A 14,013-nucleotide genomic window follows, 5' to 3' on the forward strand; every position below is an offset into this window, starting at 1 on the left:
CACCAAAGCTGTTTATATCTAATTCGGGTTGCACATGGGGATACCAACAAACAGCTCAGGTCTGCAACACTCTGGACTCCTAAAATTACCCCTGGCAACTGCTGTGAAGGAGCAGTGTAGGGAACTCAAAAAACATCGCCCCAACAAATGTTTAAAGAAGTTGTCCCATGTTTCATTATTGTGAATTCATGAAAAATTATGTTTGAATAAAAACTTCACCTCTAGACAAGGCACAAATGATAGTGACTCACCAATGAACATAAATCAAAATGTGCTACAATAAGGAATATTTTAAGGCAATAACATAGTTCATATTTTATATATAGTCCATACCAATTAAAAAGGTGGGCATAACTACTATTGATTTATCAATGCATTTGTCACCGAGTTATACACTAGAGAAGCCATTAAATCATGATATTTTGTGGTTTAAATAATTCATATTTCCGGTGTTTTGTGTCTTGTGCCACTATATCCTCCTCTTCAAGCAAACACATAACTTTTCATGTAATACAAAAATATATTAGTAATATTCTCCTGGCATATCATTTCATCGCCTTATTTAAGTTATAGGTGGTATCTAAAGCGGCCATTTATCTGGTTGTGTTAAATTAATCATGTTGTTTTTATGGACCTTAAGCAATGTCATTTACAGTGATGTCCCCAGATTTAAGGTCATGTGACCACTTATGAGTATGGTCAGAGACCGTATGTTTTCACTTCCTGTGATGTCACTGAGGTCAAAGGGTGTGCGATGTTACTTCTGCTATCTCTGGCATGAGCTGCATCAACATATTTGTAAGTTTCTATGTTTTAAAAAAACTCAATTTCCATCCATGAACAAGATTAGAGCAGAAACAGAAATGTAATTGATTCAGGCAGCTGGATTTCCTGTTATGCATTCCATGGCTCACAGTATAAAAAGGTATTCACATATTAAAAAGCTTGAGCAATGTGACATTTACCCACATGTGCTATGATAAAGGTTTTTATTAATGCAACATGTGGTGCATGAACATCGTGCATGCATTTCTTAAACGTGAAAAGGAATACTAAAAGATAACGGAAAAAGTAGTGTATACAATGTGATAAATAATCATATTGTAAAATGTACTTCCCATTATCAAACAAAAACATGCAAATATGCGATTTAAAAAAGTATCTGTATATAAATTTAGAAAATGGAAATTCTTGAACTGTGTTTGAGAGTGAAACCCTGTTTGGCAGCGAAACCCTGTTTGGCAGCCCTCTTCAAAGATAACCTAAAATACGGGATGACTTAGACAAATGTGGATTTTCTTGGTGCACAGGAAGAATGGTGAAGAGCTGTGAAGCATTTTCGCACAAACTAGCTGTTGAGCAGCAACAGTTAGATCTCCCACAACTGTCACTGAAGAGTACTGTACACGCCATCAAGGGAATGACTTCTTAACCAAAGATGATTTGCAAATTAGATTTTTTTCCCCTGTTGATAGTATCATGGAACTTAACGACCCTCACTGCAGTCTCCAACATTTGTAAGTTACAGATTTCAAAATGAAAAGTTGTATTCAGAACACACAAATTTAGACTGACACACAAAGTGTATATACAAAAGGCTGTCTACTGCACCCATTAAAAAGCGCTTCTCGCAGCTGCCTATAGTGGAAGAGAGAATAGTGTATACTACCTTTTCTTCTTTCCGAAGATTTTCTGTTTTTATAAAGAATAATGGCATTGTTGTTATGTACTGTTCCCTAAAGACGTCTGTATTTAGCTCATTCCTAATATGGAGCTTGGTTGGGGAAGCTTTGATAAATACGAGGATGCCATTCCAGATCCTCTGTTCCACCCAGTTGTATGTCGGTGAGTCACGTTTTTACAATGTAACATATGATGTCAACAGTGACACCGTTGATAAGCTCATTTGCAATGTCAGTTGTGACATCATTTTGGGTTATGAGCAGAGCAGTCAGTGGAAGTTATGGTTGCACAGCTCCCCGTAACGGCAAATCTGAGTGGTTTAAGTTGTTCAGTCATAGTCATAATGTACTCAACAAACCTTTGTGGGGTACCATGTATGCAAAACCTACTTGGTTTTGTTCTGGTAAAAGTGATTTGAAATAATATATCATATTAATAGCTAGACCTCTAAATGAAAAAACTACCCTGAAACAGTTGCTTGGCTGGAAAAGTAATTCACTATTCTAGCAAATTCAGCTTTTCTGCACTGCAACTGTAGATTTTTTGCCTTTTTCTGGTCCCAATTTTTGTTAGTTCTAGGACTCGTAGCATTATGACACTGCTATATTCAGTGCCAAAATGAAAGTGACCTGTCCCTGAAACGGTAGCAATCGTAAAAATGATTTAATTAAATTGGTCTTCTTAGCTTTACTTTAATTTCGTAGTAGATCGTGTAGAAAATGCACTGATGTTATGACAGCTAAATGTCATACATACTGCAGTGGGTATTTATACCACCCATGTATACAAAAAAAATACATGGCTGCCCCACTGTACTCTGGGTGGACTGTAATTAATGGAACATCAGTGACAACGGCAATAAAAGTTGTCTTTGCCATGCTGGAAAACCTATTACTATACATTAATAAGTCACAACTAATGTGTACCTTGTAAGTCATGCCTAATGTGTACCTTACAAACCAATGTGCCAACTATGTAAAAAGTGGCACACTTTATATTTAAAAGTATGCTCTTTCTGTGACTAAAGACCTAAAAGCTAGTTCACTGTTCAGGTTCTGTTACATTTCCCATAACACAAACTGTGAATAATTAAAATATCTAAACCTGGGAAAATGTTAGGAAAGTCAATGCTCAAATCAGATTTTTGATAGCTGGAGTGGAAAAGTAACTTTATAAAAATGTACCTTTGGCAGCGTGATGCAGAACTGGCCTAAACTAGCTCTGCCAATCATCACACCTCAAGAGCCAGAATAAACATCCTTAGCTGAGAGAGTTAACAATCCCATTTCAGAAGGCAATGCCTGCGTCTGACCACAGAAGGGATAGGGCGATCATAACTAATGAACATATACTAGGGAATACCTATTTGGGAGTGGACAGGAATAGCTGGTAGAACAAAGGCAGCCATAGCAGTGCTATCTTTGGCTTGAAGCTGCCAGGGAGGGCTGTCCTATGCTAGGCTCCATTCACAGTAGGTAGAGAGACTATTGCGACTCTGGGTCCTGATTTAGATTTAGTCTGAAAGCTTACTCCATCACAAAAGACAGCCACCTCCATTTTGTGAGCCATGATTGGTGGATAGGGCTGGGAATCTGATTGGCTGTTGGTTCTAGGGCTGAGAATCTGATTGGCTGTTGGTTCTAGGGCTGTGATTGGTGGATAGTGCTAATATTCTGATTTGCTGTTGGTTCTAGGGCTGTGATTGGTGGATAGGGCTGAGAATCTGATTGGCTGTTGGTTCTAGGGCTGTGATTGGTGGATAGGGATGAGAATCTGATTGGTTGCTGGTTTTAGGGCTGGGGCTGTGATTGGTGGTCAGGAATAGGGCTATGATTGGTGATTAGGGCTGGGTCTCCCATTCGTTGTTTGAATCAGGGCTTGAAATTGGATTGGCTAGAGTTAGGACCAGCTTCGTATTGGCCAGTAGGGCTATTAAAGGCTCGGACTCAGGGCGTCTCAGCCCGGGCGTCGAGGCAAAGGGCGGAGAGGACAAGGGCAGCTGCCTGTTTGGGCCTGTTCGGGATAGGTAGGGACTAGGGACTAGGGCCAGAAATGCCGCCCAATTCTCAGAGGACCAAGAATGGTTCCAGCCCCTACACATCCCTCAACATGCAAACACATATTCTACAAAGGCATCCAACTCATGCATCACAAACCGACCACAGACAGATTGCATTGCCCCATCACCCAACACAATATCCTTTATACAACACATATCCCCCACAACTACTACAGTTAAACACCTGCCTTCTCACAGCAAACATCACTCTGTCCACTCCCACTAACACAACCTGCCATCACCCACACAGCACAAAACTACAGTATACGTTTCTCTCAGTCTCAGCCTTCCAGCTACCCACTCTCTGCTCATACTAACCAACAACACTATCCGCTGTTTGCTCCACACAGACCACCTGTCATCATAACAATGCCCAAACCCTGCCTTCAAACACACCATCTACAAACACTCTTCCCCTCTCTTCACCCATTACACACAACCATACAATCCCCACATTTCACTCCACCACACATATTACCTCTTCCAGTCATCGCAACTAACACTAACTCCCCTGACACACATCCATCACCTCTTACACACCTCGTACATTCATCTCCAAAACACATCAACACTCCATCTAAAACTCAAATTCCACTCACCAGCACTAACTTACATACAAATCCCCCACCAAAAACAACTACACCAATATCCCCTCTCACTATTCCACAAAAACAATACCTACCACAAACGTCAGCACATCAAAGCAACACAAACTTACATTACACTTATCGTCATACCCACTCCCACCCTACACAAAGAATACAAATTCCATCCTATCTCCACCCCTACTTTCTCACTCTTCACAAACACCTACCACAAGCACCCCAACCCAGCAACTTTCATTCACTGACCTCTCCTCCATTGCACAATTTAGAGCCTTACATCATGATCCACATGCTCCTCCACCACCCCTAACCCATACTCCATCCACACTAAACAAACGCAAACAAAATAAAAAACATGCCACTCATAGCAACCTCGCATCCCCTTGTCTATTACAAAATACAACTACCCTACAAAAAACAGTACACTCCTCAGGTTTCTCTCAGCCACCAAGTCCATCACACACACAGACCCAACAAAATGCCTCCTTAGCCTGCTGGAAGAGGAATACTATATTGAAAAGCAAGACTATTGTGAGCCTCAAACAGTTATCATAACTAGCAACACTCCTGCTTCAAACTCACATTATACTACTTACCCTTCTCCTAAACAAAACAACACTACCACTAACACTCCTTTTCTAAACTGCCAGCTCATAAGTGCTCAATCACTCTAAAAAAACAAGCACTACATCTACGACCTGCTCACAGACACACAACCTGACTTACTATTCATAACTGAATCCTGGTTGGGAGATGACATAGCCCCAGTGTTGCACGAAGCCGTTCCTCCAGGCTGTCAAACCATCACACAAAACCGTATAGGCAAGAGAGGAGGTGGACTAGCTATTATATTCAAACAGGCATTGAACTTCAGTAAAACAGACAACATCTCCATACAAGGTTGTGAAGCCCTCCTTACCAGATGCCTCCCTACTCCAACTTCCTCCTGTAACTTTCTCCTCTTTATAGACCTCCACCTAACAACTCCACATTCCCAGTGCTTTCCTAGACACAGTCTCAAACCTTATTACACTATACTCCAACCTATGCATTCTTGGGGATCTAAACATTTGGTTTGACAAACCCAATATGCCCCATCCAAAAGCTATTACCACTGGCCTAGTCGCATTGAACCTACATCAGATTGTACAGAATCCCACACACATAGCTGGTCACATCGTAGATGTCATTTTTGCTAAGCCTGAACTAGTTACTATTCATATCATCACACCAATCACTTGGTCAGACCACCATTTGATAACTTTCCGACATACAACTCCACAAATCAACACACCCCACAACTACTTACATACATACACCTATCGACCATGGAGCAAACTCAATTTGGATGACTTAGAAACACAACTAACAGCCAACTCAGATCTAGATACAGTTAATTCTGTGCCAAAACTTTATGAGTGGCTACAGGAAGCTTTTGACATCCTAATACCACTCAGAAAAACTAAACACAACAAAAGAAAACCAACACCTTGGAGAAACACAGAACCCAAAAAGATAAAGCAACAAATCAGAAAGTTGCAGCGGACCTGGCTCAAAACAAACAACAGTCAAGACAAACTGCAGCTACACAAACTTAACAGGATATACAAATCATCAATCAAAAAAGCTAAAAAAAGGTACTACTCAGACAGAATTCAAAATGCTCAATCTACAACCAAGGAATTTTATAAAATTCTCAATGAATTGTGAAAACCTACATGCATGGAAGGAAGTCATCCCACTACTCAAGATTTCACAAACAAATTGGTAACTAACTACACAACCAAGGCAGACACATTGGACTCCTATTTAAAACAGAAGAAAAACATCAGCACCACCCCCTTTCCTAAAATACCCTCTAAGAATAAACCAACCCAACCTCTACAGTCCTTCAAACAAATATCCCAGGATGAATTTATGGATTTGGTCAAAGCAAGCAGACCTTCTGGTTGCCCTTCTGACCCTTGCCCACCACAAATCTTCAAGAACATTCTTCTATCTACCTCTGCTGCCACACCTGTAAGAAGAATCATCAACAACTCTTTAACTTCAGGAACTTTTCCTGTAGACCTGAAAAAGGCATACATACAACCTTTATTAAAGAAAACAAACCTAGACCCACAAGACCCCAACAACTACAGACCAATCACAAATGGACCTTTCCTGGGCAAATTGATAGAAAGAGCTGCATTCGCCCAGATGTCACAATTCATTGAAGACAATTCTATACTTTGAGACTTCCAAACTGGATTCCGCCCAGGAAGAAGCTCTGAATCGGCACTCATAGCAATCTGGGATGATCGTAAAAACACAGTCGACTGAAATGGAGTTGCTGCACTACTTCTCTTGGACCGCTCAGCTGCCTTTGATACGGTTTACCATGACACCCTAATTCAAAGACTCCACGAAGCCGGCATACAAGGGATTGCTCTCGACTGGATTCCTTCCTATCTTCAAAAAACATCAAATATCATCCACTCACCCCCCTTCTCGTCCGAACCCTACCTCACAAGAGCAGGGGTCCCCCAAGGGTCAATCATCTCACCTTTGCTTTTTATCATCTATGTGATATATTTACCAGAACTGATCAAAGATTTCCATCTCACATGCTACAACTATGCAGATGACACACAAATACTACTTAAATTAGAATGCCCCAAAAACATTGAAAACTCACAAATCTTCAGTTGCCTCAGAGCCATTGATCAGTGGATGACCTGGAGCCATCTCAAACTAAATACCTCCAAAATAGAAATACTCATATGTGGTGACTGGAAAATGTATGACCCTCTGTGCATCTGGCTTGACGATCTCGGACCACCTCCTCAATTATCCAAGGAAGTTAAAAACCTAGGAATCACCATGGATTCCAAGTTAACTATGAATGCCCAAGTGGACAAATTAGCACGAACAAGCTTCATCACCTTGAAGACTTTACAACGCATCTTCCCCCACTCGGATTTCCACACAAGGTGCAAGCTACTATCTCGCTTGTACTATTCAAACTGGATTATGCCAATGGCCTCTACCACGGATCACCTCTATCTGTTATGAAAAAATTACAACGTATCCAGAATTCCGTAGCCAGGCTACTATTACTTGTAAAGCCGCAAGCCCACATCTCCCCTGCCTTGAGAGCACTACACTGGTTACCCCTTTGCCAGAAGATGCACTTTCAAGCTGCTTTGTATCACCCACAAAGCTATACATGGAACAGGACCGCTTTTTATAAGAAACAAAATAACCAAATACATCCAACAAAGAAACCTCCGCTCAAGACTGGTACCCCGCCTTAGAACACCACCAAACAAGAAAAAGACTATAGGTGGTACATCCTTCTCCGGTCAAGCAGCCAAACTATGGAATTCATTACCCCGAACTATAAGAGCCACAGATAACTTTCTTGTCTTCAGAAAACTACTCAAGAGTTGGCTCTTTCCTTCATAACCACCATATTCAAACAACTATGAACTGCATATGCCTATGTTGATAAATATTTTTTTCAGATTATGTGTATATTTCTAGTTATGTATAGTTTCTTTAGAAAATATGTATCGCTACTATGTCATAACAATAAAATACACACACACTCTTTAAACCTGTTTGACTAAGTATATTTTACTCATGGTTCTAATAATGTATTGTATGTGCATATGTGTGTGTATTCATGTGTGTGTGTATGTAAATATATATATGTATGTATGTATGTGTATATGTTGTTTCTGTTCTTGGCATGTTTGTGGGTCATTGCATGGCTCCTGGGTGGGTTGTTATACTAGATATCTATGAATTCCTGCTCTCATCTTATCACACTTATCTACCCATCATCATATGTCATGTCTCTATCAAACTATCCTCCATTCTCACTCTGACTCATCCCAAATCCTTTCTATTACTTTCATCTCCTAAATAACTCTGCCTAAGCTCTTCCCTCCGCTTCCACATCTAACTCACCAAACCTCACTCTACTACCGTGACCTCCCACACAACCCTACTAAATTCTCCCGCATTTATCTCACCCTGCTACTATGCTCTCCCTAACCCTTCCACATACTCTTCCCTCCTCCATCCCCCTTTACTCATCCCAAGCCTTTGGGTTGAGTAAATTAAGGATATACTCCCAATTAACACTTCTGGATTTCTTTCCTCCTACACCCCTCCATTACTCCAGTCAATCTAACTAACAAACTCTCATATCCGCGCTCAAATTAACTCATAATATTACTAAAACTGTACTCATTATTTCCCGATACTAACCCATCACTAATTCTTGTTGGGTTCCAGAGTAGCGTGCTACTCACCGAAAGGCGCTTTAACGCCTCGTCAAGGGTAGTAAGCGCTATATAAATACGATTACAATACAATACAATACAAAATGTGACAGATATCCCATTCACCACATTGCGATCTCCATATCCTATAATGGGATCAGAATACAGCGGACAGAATATCCGTCACATTTGTGAGAGAGTAACCCCCTCAGCCACACTCTAAATCAGGCCCTCTGTCACTTGGGTGGAGGGCTGATCTAAATAGGAACATGGCTAAGGAGTAGAAGACGGTCCCGAATAGTGGCAGAAGAGTTCTGCCATATTGTAACAGAGGTTCCTCAGTAATTTTGCAGTAAGGTAAAGAGGAAGTGCTGCAGAAGGAGGCAGAATTTCTCTAGTCACTTTTTAGTGCACAGGTAAATGCAGCACCTTAAGCACCACATCCTCTGATCACTCCTGAACCTGGGAAGACCCCATATGAAGAAAATCATGCTTGAGGAATACTACTGGCTCTTGCTTGAAAATAAGGATTTATTCATGTACTCAAGGACCCCTAATATCTACTGGTACCGAAAGACTGCAACTATCATTAAGGATGAGGTGTTTGGTCTCCTCTATGACTGCTTCAGGGACACATAAGCAGTGGACTCCTGATTCCAAAATGGCCAAGCTGAGCACAGATGACTAGACCTTGCAGAAGATCTGACTGGAGGAAGACCTGTGCCCGTATTAGCTGAAGGAAGCACATTCCCTGTTTGCGCCATGTCGCACATTAAAAGAGGTGTGCCAGGTGCAAACATGGAAAGTGCATCCTTTTATGGTGAATGCACTGCCCTCAAAGCAGCCTGAAACTTGTGCTGCCCTTGGGGCAGGTCATTCAAGTGAAATATAGAGCAGCTGCTTCAAAGCCACTCAGTGTTTCACAGTGCAGGCAGCACCCTCTCTGCATTTTCAAGAGGGGAGAGAGATCCCCTTGCATGCAGGTGTAGTGAGTAACTGCACCCACCTCCAAGGGAATGTCTGGGGGGTCCACGGGCCCCTTTTCTTTCCTCCAGAGGGCTGCCTAAAGGAGGCACACTGGAAGTGCACCACCTTTTTGTGGCGCACTTTCAGTGTGCCTCCAAAAGGCATGTTTGCCTCTGCGCCTGCATCCATAAGACGGTGGGGGCACGGAGGCAAAGTAATTTTCTCATTTGCATGTGGCCACAGCCCTATGCAAATGTAGCAACACCCTCTAACAATAGCGCTGGTGCTACATGTGCACCAGCACTATCAGTATTACAGTAGGGCCGCACAAGTGTCTGCATCCCCTTCTGTAATACCAAAGTGCCCTGAGGGTGCACAAAGTAGGAGACCATGCCGCAGCTGAGAAAAGTGGGATTTTTTTCCTACCTCTAGTGGGCAGGAACATGGTGCTGAGTCTTGCCTTTGTATTTCACACCCTAATCAACCAATAAAACCCGGTTTGTCCCACTCTGAGCTTTCTGCTCCATTGACATCACATTCAGTAGGAGCCTGCTGGAAAGGTACCTGACTTTTAAAGCAATGCTTGGGTACAGCTTCCAGCCTTGCCCAGCTTGAGAATTTTGACTTCCAAAAAAGTGTCTAAGTCTGAAAGAAGAACCTTGGACGGGGCGAGGCACCAATCTATCCAACTGATGAAGCACTTTTGGTGGTCACAAAATCCAAGTTTGCTCTGCTTGGAACTTTTGGGGTCAAAAACCAATCGCTTTAGCAGGAAACTGGCAATGACACACCTGACTTTGAGGGATTATCTCAGTCCACAGCCTTGAACGCTGCACCAGCAGAAGGTTTTGTCTATCATTAAAAAAAAATGTGACCTCAATGACCTGCTTTATCTGAGAAAAAGCTGAGACCAATTGATCTCAGGTTCCTGGTACCTCAGTTGACAGTTGCACTCCTCAGGCACAAGTCCTCACTAGAAAAGAAGACAGTGAAGACAAACAAACGAGCTCTACTCTGAAGCCGGATGTGAAGTAGCCAGATGTGGCAGAATTAGTTGCACTAGGAGCTGTAATCCATCCCGGCCATGTACTGCTCATCCTTTAAGAGATTTTTCCCAGGACAAGCCTGCCCTGCATTCATTGAGCTGTGGCTGGGAGGGCAAAAGGAAACATCCAGTGACGTGCTTGGGATCAGCGTGGATTTGGCAGCTTATATAACTCTGCTGTTTTTACATTTTCTCTCAGTTAAGGCTACCCGTGCACCAGAAAAGGTACACTTATAAAGGCAGTACATTCAAATTATTGGTTCACAAGTATAACGTATTGCAAAGGTCAACGGTCAACAGTGCTGATCATAGGTTCCCCCTGCACAGGGTTGTTTAAAAAAACACAAGCTCGTGGTTTAATGCTGAATGGATGTACTGACATCCCTTCAGCCAGTGGACGGAAACCCCGTGACGACATTAGAGGCTTTCCTATTTAAGTCGCTAACACTTCCGAGAGGTGTCAAGATCGCTTGGCAGCCTGTTGCTGTATTGGGAAGGCTAAAAAAAGGACCTCTGAGGCTGCGAGATAAGAGGCGTTAGTGGACTAATACTGTGAGGATATTCCAGATGCAATGCATTTATTTTTAGCTGCACTTCCATCTCGTTTAATGTGACAGAGGCGGGTGATGGGTGAGGTCGAAACCAAGCACACTTGAAAAACAAAAGAGAAAGCCCGATACTGAAGCAAATTGTCGGACGTTTGGTTGGGTGTAGGGATGGATGGATGGGCTGGGTGAGTAGGCTGAGTAGGTGGATGGGTGGGTGGATGAAGTTTTACGTCCCAAATGTACCCCATATGAATTTATATAGTATAGAGCAGTTGCAGTGATAGCTTGCCCTAAAATGTAGGTTGTAGAGGCATGACTGCAAAACGCGACGATAAAGGGTAGAAAACTGACCGCGAATATTAAAAAGACACATTTTCCTTGCGATATTGTCTAAAGTGATCTTGTGAGCTGCTGTTCTGTTTTTTTGGTTTTGAATCAGACGTGAGCATGAACATGTTGTGGCGTGAGCGCACACTTGCTCACACACGGACACCGGCAAGGGCGCTCTCTCAGACAACAAATACCTGCAGGTATCCACAGCCTACTCCTAAGCAACTCGCCCATTAAGATACTAGAATGCGAAATAAACGTTGTTTATGAAGGAAGACAACTTCAGCAGCACTTACCAGTTCACCATCATGGCCGCATTGTTTTCCGCAATGAAAGGCAGTTCCCCGACAACTTTCCAAATTATTGAAAGAAAGATGCAAAAGGTGAACCCTGACATTCCTTGAAATATCCCCAGGATTCCGGATTCAGCAGTCAGACAGCGTACAAGCCCGCAGACCAATCAGCACGGAACTCTCTACCAATAGCAGACTTGCACACTCTGCCCTAAACTGAGGAATAAAAGTCCAAGTGCCCTGCAGTCAAAAAGTAGACATTCGGTCCTAAGCAAGGGGCCAGAGCACCCCAGTTTCCGCCGATTTCGGTAGTACCATGCGTGATGTAAAATGTAGATTTTTCAGAGTAGGTACCAGAGCACCAGACATCTGTGCACTCGGACTTCTTAGAGCAGAATGGATCAGAGGGAGAGAGAGACTGATTGTACCAGGGATTAGTAAAATACAGAAATCCGATTTTAACATGGTGAAAGCATCAGTCATCCATGGATTTTCTGGACATCATCAAACATAAGAAGGCCGGTAATCACGACTGCGCTTGATGTTACTTAATTTCTTATATAAGTAGGTTAAATATATACATGTAAACAACACAGATTAAAAAAAAAAACACACGCACACATATATTTATATATATATGATGTATATGTACTCCTAATTGCCAGTCGCAGTGCAATGAAGGATTGCTTTGTGACCGCAAACGCGGTCGCAAATCAATCGCAGTTTGCACCCTTTTGTAATGGGTGGTAACCCATTCGCAAAAGGGAAGGGGGCCCTATGGGACCCCTTCCCCATTGAGAATGGCACTGCAAACATATTTTCAGAGCAGGCAGTTGTCCTATGGACCCCTGCCTGCTCAGAAAAAATGAAACGGAAACGTTGCATTTTTTGTTTTTGTAAAGCATCTCATTTTCCTTTAAGGAAAACGGGCTGCATTACAAAAAAACAAAAAAACTGTTTTATTAAAAAGCAGCCACAGACATGTGGTCTGCTGTCCGCAGCAGGCCACCATCCCTGTGAGGGCGCCATTCGCAAGGGGGTCGCAAATTGCGACTCACCTCATGAATATTCATGAGGTGGACCTTTGCGACCCCTCTGCGAATCGCAGATGGTGTCAGGGACACCATCCAACATTCTGAATTGCGACTCGCAAATTGTGAGTAGGTCTGACTCGCAATTTGCGGGTCGCAATTCATAATTTTGCTACATTTAGCCCCGTGTGTTTTAATTTGTGTTTTTCTCATGTTACTTTTGCTGTACTGTGGTTAAACACTCTAATTTGATCTTTGCCATTGTAGTACTAACATTAATAATATGTAGTAATATTAGAAATGGGGTCTTTGGTTGACAGTCAGGTTACCCCATGTTCAAGCAAGGACCCTCACTCTAGTCAAGGTTAAAGAGAATCACCCTCAGCTAACCCCTGCGTACCCCCTTGGTAGCTTGGCAGAGCAGTAGGCTTAACTTCAGAGTGCTAGGTGTAAAGTATTTGTACCAACACACACAGTAACTTAATGAAAACACTACAAAATGACACAACGCAGGTTTAGAAAAATAGAAAATATTTATTTAAACCAAACAAGACCAAAACGACAACAATCCACCATACACAAGTCAAGTTAACAATTAAAAAGCACAAAGAGTCTTTATGTAGTTTAAAACACACACTAACACTGTTAGCGTGAAAATGTACCTTGGGTGCGTCAAAAATACCCCCGCATGGGCGAGTGTGCATCAAAAAGGGCTGGCGATGCGTTGATTTCACTCATGAGCGAGACCTTGCGTCATTTCTCCTTTCGTCGGGTCAGGGCGCGCCGTTTCTTCTCTCCGCAGGAGAGCGATGCGTCGATCCGGTCAGCACTCTCAGGTCCTGGCAGGCCTTGTGTTGTTTTTACACGCCCAGCGGTACTTGCGTTGAAAATCCAGCCGCACAATGATAAAAAAAACGCGCAGCGCGGGTTTCGATCTCCAAGTCTCCGTCAGCGATGCTACGCGTTGTTTCTCCAGGTCTGTGCGTCGATTCTTCGGTCGCGTTTCCAGCGAGCGTCGATTTTCAGCCACAGAGCCGGAGGTGCGTTGTTTCTTCAGCCGCAGATCGGAGTTGCGTCGATCTTTTACCCGCACGGCGCTCTGTGCGTGGATTTCCTCCTCTTAGGCTGCCAGCTTCTCCTTTCAGGGTCCCAGGAACTGGATGGGCACCACAGGGCAGAGTA

General features: G+C 42.8%; 2 protein-coding genes across 2 annotated transcripts in view; one reads left to right on the forward strand and one right to left on the reverse strand.

Moving 5' to 3' along the window:
• Positions 1-11,952, reverse strand: part of GABRB3 (gamma-aminobutyric acid type A receptor subunit beta3) — an 887,545-nt gene extending 875,593 nt beyond the window's left edge. Inside the window, exon 1 of the mRNA XM_069204276.1 lies at positions 11,804-11,952. Within this exon, the coding sequence (XP_069060377.1) occupies positions 11,804-11,904 (101 nt within the window). The 5' untranslated portion in view covers positions 11,905-11,952. The remainder of the gene's footprint in view (positions 1-11,803) is intronic.
• The window catches only part of GABRA5 (gamma-aminobutyric acid type A receptor subunit alpha5), a 560,773-nt gene that overhangs the window by 351,498 nt on the left and 195,262 nt on the right, over positions 1-14,013 (forward strand). The gene's annotated exons all lie outside the window — the stretch shown is intronic.

This window comes from Pleurodeles waltl, chromosome 8 (genome assembly GCF_031143425.1).
Source record: "Pleurodeles waltl isolate 20211129_DDA chromosome 8, aPleWal1.hap1.20221129, whole genome shotgun sequence".
NCBI lineage: Eukaryota > Metazoa > Chordata > Amphibia > Caudata > Salamandridae > Pleurodeles > Pleurodeles waltl.